Genomic DNA, 7,029 nt, shown 5'->3' with positions numbered 1-7,029 from the left:
TGGCTACCCCCACACCTGTAATTACTAGCAAATAACAAAATTCAGCAAACACTGACTAACTTCCAGTTCAGTTAATATTCCTGCAACACAGTTAAAATCAATTTAAATACTGTATTTTTTTGAAAAAAAAGTGCAGATAAAGGTGCTTAATTTCTCTTATACGTCCAGTTGAATACAGCAAGTTCTTAGCCGGCCAAAGCTGAGGTTTTAAGCAGAAAATATTTCACACTGTACCACTTAAATAGGCAAGGACAGGAAATCAAAGAATGTGGCTACCCCCACACCTGTAATTACTAGCAAATAACAAAATTCAGCAAACACTGACTAACTTCCAGTTCAGTTAATATTCCTGCAACACAGTCAAAATCAATTTAAATACTGTATTTTTTTTGAAAAAAAAGTGCAGATAAAGGTACTTAAATTCTCTTATACGTCCAGTTGAATACAGCAAGTTCATAGCCGGCCAAAGCTGAGGTTTTTAAGCAGAAAATATTTCACACTGTACCACTTAAATAGGCAAGGACAGGAAATCAAAGAATGTGGCTACCCCCACACCTGTAATTACTAACACATAACAAAATTCAGCAAACACTGACTAACTTCCAGTTCAGTTAATATTCCTGCAACACAGTTAAAATCAGTTTAAATACTGTATTTTTTGAAAAAAGTGCAGATAAAGGTTCTTAAATTCTCTTATACGTCCAGTTGAATACAGCAAGTTCTTAGCCGGCCAAAGCTGAGGTTTTAAGCAGAAAATATTTCACAGTGTACCACTTAAATAGGCAAGGACAGGAAATCAAAGAATGTGGCTACCCCTCACCTGTAATTACTAGAAAATAACAAAATTCAGCAAACACTGACTAACTTCCAGTTCAGTTAATATTCCTGCAACACTGTTAAAATAAATTTAAATACTGTATTTTTTGAAAAAAAAAGTGCAGATAAAGGTTCTTAAATTCTCTTATACGTCCAGTTGAATACAGCTAGTTCTTAGCCGGCCAAAGCAGAGGTTTTTAAGAAGAAAATATTTCACGCTGTACCACTTAAATAGGCAAGGACAGGAAATCAAAGAATGTGGCTACCTCCACACCTGTAATTACTAGCAAATAACCAAATTCAGCAAACACTGACTAACTTCCAGTTCAGTTAATATTCCTGCAACACAGTTAAAATCAATTTAAATACTGTATTTTTTGGTAAAAAAAAGTGCAGATAAAGGTACTTAAATTCTCTTATAAGTCCAGTTGAATACAGCTAGTTCTTAGCTGGCCAAAGCTGAGGTTTTTTAGCAGAAAATATTTCACACTGTGCCACTTAAATAGGCAAGGACAGGAAATCAAAATATGTGGCTACCCCCACACCTGTAATATCTAGCAAATAACAAAATTCAGCAAACACTGACTAACTTCCAGTTCAGTTAATATTCCTGCAACACAGTTAAAATCAATTTAAATACTGTATTTTTTTTGAAAAAAAGTGCAGATAAAGGTACTTAAATTCTCTTATACGTCCAGTTGAATACAGCAAGTTCTTAGCCGGCCAAAGCTGAGGTTTTTAAGCAGAAAATATTTCACACTCTACCACTTAAATAGGCAAGGACAGGAAATCAAAGAATGTGGCTACCCCCACACCTGTAATTACTAGCAAATAACAAAATTCAGCAAACACTGACTAACTTCCAGTTCAGTTAATATTCCTGCAACACAGTTAAAATCAATTTAAATACTGTATTTTTTTGATAAAAAAGTGCAGATAAAGGTACTTAATTTTTCTTATACGTCCAGTTGAATACAGCAAGTTCTTAGCCAGCCAAAGCTGAGGTGTTTAAGCAGGAAATATTTCACACTGTACCACTTAAATAAGCAAGAACAGGAAATCAAAGAATGTGGCTACCCCCACACCTGTAATTACTAGCAAATAACAAAATTCAGCAAACACTGACTAACTTCCAGTTCAGTTAATATTCCTGCAACACAGTTAAAATCAATTTAAATACTGTATTTTTTGAAAAAAAGTGCAGATAAAGGTACTTAAATTCTCTTATACGTCCAGTTGAATACAGCAAGTTCTTAGCCGGCCAAAGCTGAGGTTTTTAAGCAGAAAATATTTCACACTGTAGCACTTAAATAGGCAAGGACAGGAAATCAAAGAATGTGGCTACCCCCACACCTGTAATATCTAGCAAATAACAAATTTCAGCAAACACTGACTAACTTCCAGTTCAGTTAATATTCCTGCAACACAGTTAAAATCAATTTAAATACTGTATTGTTTTGAAAAAAAAGTGCAGATAAAGGTACTTAAATTCTCTTATACGTCCAGTTGAATACAGCAAGTTCTTAGCCAGCCAAAGCTGAGGTTTTTAAGCAGAAAATATTTCACACTCTACCACTTAAATAGGCAAGGACAGGAAATCAAAGAATGTGGCTACCCCCACACCTGTAATTACTAGCAAATAACAAAATTCAGCAAACACTGACTAACTGCCAGTTCAGTTAATATTCCTGCAACACAGTTAAAATCAATTTAAATACTGTATTTTTTTTAAAAAAAAAGTGCAGATAAAGGTACTTAATTCCTCTTATACGTCCAGTTGAATACAGCAAGTTCTTAGCCGGCCAATGCTGAGGTTTTTAAGCAGAAAATATTTCACACTGTACCACTTAAATAGGCAAGGACAGGAAATCAAAGAATGTGGCTACCCCCACAACTGTAATTACTAGCAAATAACAAAATTCAGCAAATACTGACTAACTTCCACTTCAGTTAATATTCCTGCAACACAGTTAAAATCAATTTAAATACTGTATTTTTTGAAAAAAAGTGCAGATAAAGGTACTTAAATTCTCTTATACGTCCAGTTGAATACAGCAAGTTCTTAGCCAGCCAAAGCTGAGGTTTTTGAGCAGAAAATATTTCACACTGTACCACTTAAATAGGCAAGGACAGGAAATTAAAGAATGTGGCTACCCCCACACCTGTAATTACTAGCAAATAACAAAATTCAGCAAACACTAACTAACTTCCAGTTCAGTTAATATTCCTGCAACACAGTTAAAATCAATTTAAATACTGTATTTTATTGAAAAAAAAGTGCAGATAAAGGTACTTAAATTCTCTTATACGTCCAGTTGAATACAGCAAGTTCTTAGCCGGCCAAAGCTGAGGTTTTAAGCAGAAAATATTTCACACTGTACCACTTAAATAGGCAAGGACAGGAAATCAAAGAATGTGACTACCCCCACACCTGTAATTACTAGCAAATAACAAAATTCAGCAAACACTGACTAACTTCCAGTTCAGTTAATATTCCTGCAACACAGTTAAAATCAATTTAAATACTGTATTTTTTGAAAAAAAGTGCAGATAAAGGTACTTAATTTCTCTTATACGTCCAGTTGAATACAGCAAGTTCTTAGCCGGCCAAAGCTGAGGTTTTTAAGCAGAAAATATTTCACACTGTACCACTTAAATAGGCAAGGAAAGGAAATCAAAGAATGTGGCTACCCCCACACCTGTAATTACTAGCAAATAACAGCAAACTAGGGCTGCTATGAGGGTCAGCCTGGAGAAAGTCTTGGCAGTGTACTCCTATATTTCTGTCATGAAAACTTTGTGCATGGCTTAGATAACTGTTTATAGGGCCACTGTGAGTTGGGCATGTCTTGACAGTAGCACATGCATATGCATACACATTGATTTTGTTGATATGAATATCACTTCAACAGCAAATTGCTCATTTATTTGTATGTATTGTGTTTTCATAGATGCAGTTAAATTGCAGTGTGTTTTGATATTTAAAACGGTGAAAATCTTTATGACTCTATTTTTGTGACATTTTACTTTTACAAGGTGTGGCCACCTGGTATAAATATCACATAAAAAATGCTCAAATCCTTATAGTGTACATAGAATAGTTGAATTCTATTGTTTTTTTATTTAAAATGTAAAAAAAATGACATTTTGCTTTTGAAAATGCATCTTTCACTGTAATGTACTGCTTATATAGGATTGGGGAAAACCAGGAAATTTGTGGAATTTGAACATCCAGTGGCATGTACCTTCATCTGAAGAAATAGCTTTCGCTTATCAGCTTTTGGACAGTTTTCTTCAACCTGAACTTAATAGACTAGAGCGCTATGCTAGTGGAGAACTTGAACTTTTAAGGTTTGTACCCAGATTTATTTTGGTTTGCATTTTAACAGTCAGCATAACAGCTTCTGGAGCCGTTTTATATACTAGAGCCAAAGTCAATTTTTCATTGTGGTTCCATTCTTCATCTCATATTAAGATTCAAGTTGGTACAACAGTAGCTTTTAATGCTGTATTTTACAACACTTCAATTATTTTTTAATATTGATTATCCTGTAATTAGAAGCTTGATATGTTTTCTTGCAGTTTAATTAGAGTGGCTTCTTTGCCTCCTTTAGTACCTCTAATTTTTTTGAGTTTTATCTAGCTCCAAGCATACTAGTGATTTAATTGTGCAGGTAGTTTCCATTTAGCTTTAAAATTGTTGAAAATATTAAAATTAAGTTGAAAGGGTGAACGAAAGTGCCACCAGCACCCCTGAGCTTGTGTGAGAAGCCTTGACGGAAAAGCTAGAAGAGAAAATTAAAAGCATTGCGAATGATATCATGGGTGACCTAAGACATGAGCATTGCGAAATAAATATCACATCAACAGCAGTAGCTACGTATAGATGTCTTTCTGTAGCACTGTTGCAGTATTCTTCACCTTAGGGATCTCCTGCCAAGGATAGCTCAATGTCTGGTCTGTATATCAAAGCCTTTAAATCTTGTATATGCTGTACATCACACGTATGTTCCCTGCACAGAGCATAGGTCAAAAGAGCTGATATATGGGTGCAGTTACCCAGAACTTTTGCCACCAGTCTGAATCCCATCGCTCATTGGTCTGAACACCCTTTTTGCTGTGCTGAGTACTTAGCCATCAGATAAATGTCCAGGTGGGTCTTTTTTTCTTTTACTTTGTGACTCATTTCCATTTGGTTACCTGGAGTTCATGTCATCCAAGAAGGGGAAAATGTCACTGTGTGAGGCAGATTCCACATAAGGATCATCACAAACAGTGTCTTTTTTTGTTTGAGTGCTTCCCACGACAATACCTCCTGTAGCATTTGTAAAGCATTTGTGCCTAATTCTCTCTAAAGCCAGTTGCTTCCTTGACCATCTGTCTCGAGAACAAGAGGCTTAAGCAGTTAGCCCAGGGTAGCATGGTGGAATTGATTAACCCCAATGTACTTCCATTAAGCAGGAAAAAGACCAAGAAATGTGGGCTAGATTCATCAACTATATAGCCTCCACTGGACATGTCTGTTGAAGCAGGTGATAGCTCTGTAGGCTGCCCAATGTCTACATCTGATTGCTCTGCCAAGACTTCATCTGAGGCCAGCATGGATCTTTCCTTTCACACATTCTCTGAGGCATTACAGGTGTCTGCAACAACCGTCAAGGGGGAACCTCGGTTGATTATCTCGGAAGGCCCTAGAGGGTCTCTGCAGATTATGATCAGGGAAGAGGTTCCAGGTACTCTTATCAAATTCCATCAGGGGTTGGAACCTCCACTGTTTGTTATCGTTAACATCACTACTAAGAAAAAGAAGATTAAACATTCTTTTGTACATCCTAAGGATCCTCAAAGGGAATGTCAGGAGTTTACTCCGTGTCTGTTTAAAACCTTAATGGCCCTGAATCCTCCCCAAGGGATTTCTGTGCCTACTTTCTCTCAGACTTCAACTCCTGCCAAATGGCCTAGGGTACCAGATTCCTTGGATGAGGATTCAGAGTCTGATGAAGGATCCTTGTTTTACTCTTCTCAGATGCCGCCTTCTTTGGCTTATCGTTCTGATGAAGAGGAGCCCATTAGCCCCGGGTCTCCTTTTGAGAAAATGTCTTTTGGGGACACAATAGCCAGAATAATGGAATTCTTTAAGTGGGATTCTTGTCAGGTTTCTGATATCCAGAAGAGGTATTATGACCTGCTTTAGGTGGGCACACCTAAACCTTCTGCAATACCTGCTGTGTTGGCTGCTTTGTTAGACACTTTTATAGCTGCATCTAAGTCTCCTGATTCTCAGCCTCCTACTCCAGAGAAATATGACAGGTTCTATAAGGTTCCTTAGGATTGTCAGTTCTTATTTGTGTCCTTCTAATGACCCTGTTTAAGTCTTTTCAAGGAAAAGGTAAAGTTCTGCAGGACATTAAACATATTTTTGTATCTCCTATCCCTAAATTCTGGAGGAACTATCCTAGTAGGTCTACTTTTGTTTGCAGGCAGTCTCGTCAGGCCACTAAAGGTAGGAAGGGTGGTAGGTGAGCTCCTCCTGCTAAGTCTTTTCAGGCTCCTGTGGCCCAGATGTCTCCTTTATCTGACAAGCCTTCTTCTCTCTGACATTTTGCACCCCCCTAAACCCTCGGCCAGGTTCCCTTGTCCCTTTGGCTCTCCCTCTGTCTTCCAGACTGGCATCTCATCACCTCAGATTCTTGGATTCTGTCCATCATCCTTCAGGATTACTTCATGGTGTGGAAGTATTGCCTTGCTTTTACAGGGATTCCTCCACCCCCTGTAGAGCAGCTTCCTCATTTCTCAGTGTTCCTTAGGTCCCTGGTAGACCAGGGGGACTATTCAGCCTGTCCCTCCTTCCCTTGTAGAAAGGGATTTTACTCCAGAATTTTCTTGGCTCCCTAAAAGAGGGCTCTTGGGGGCCTGTTCTGGATCTCCCCTTACTCCACACTTTTCTCAAGGTTCCTTCTTTTTGAATGTTTACTCTTCAAACCCTGCCACATCAGGCTTTTCTGGTGTTCTTGGATCTGAAGGATGCTTACCTTCGTATTCCTATTCACCCGGTTTTTAGGAAGTGTTTGCATTTCTCTGTTTCTTCCTGTCATTTTAGTTCTCTTTTTGCCCTTGGGCTTCTCTACTGCCCGAAGGGTATTCACAAAATGCCTAGCTCCTGTGATTGCCTTTTGCTGGCTCCAAGGTATTCCGATTTTGACTTATTTAGAT

The 7,029-nt window shown here is 37.8% G+C and overlaps 1 protein-coding gene across 1 annotated transcript in view; it reads left to right on the top strand.

The window, feature by feature from the left end:
• Positions 1-7,029, top strand: part of PSME4 (proteasome activator subunit 4) — a 2,990,260-nt gene that overhangs the window by 1,232,686 nt on the left and 1,750,545 nt on the right. The window contains exon 19 of the mRNA XM_044055122.1: positions 4,010-4,167. Within this exon, the coding sequence (XP_043911057.1) occupies positions 4,010-4,167 (158 nt within the window). The remainder of the gene's footprint in view (positions 1-4,009; positions 4,168-7,029) is intronic.

Source organism: Protopterus annectens, chromosome 1.part2, assembly GCF_019279795.1.
Source record: "Protopterus annectens isolate FY-2018-M chromosome 1.part2, PAN1.0, whole genome shotgun sequence".
NCBI classification, from domain to species: Eukaryota; Metazoa; Chordata; order Ceratodontiformes; family Protopteridae; genus Protopterus; species Protopterus annectens.
Note: the sequence above shows the minus strand (reverse complement) of the source record. Positions and strands in the feature narration are given on the sequence as shown.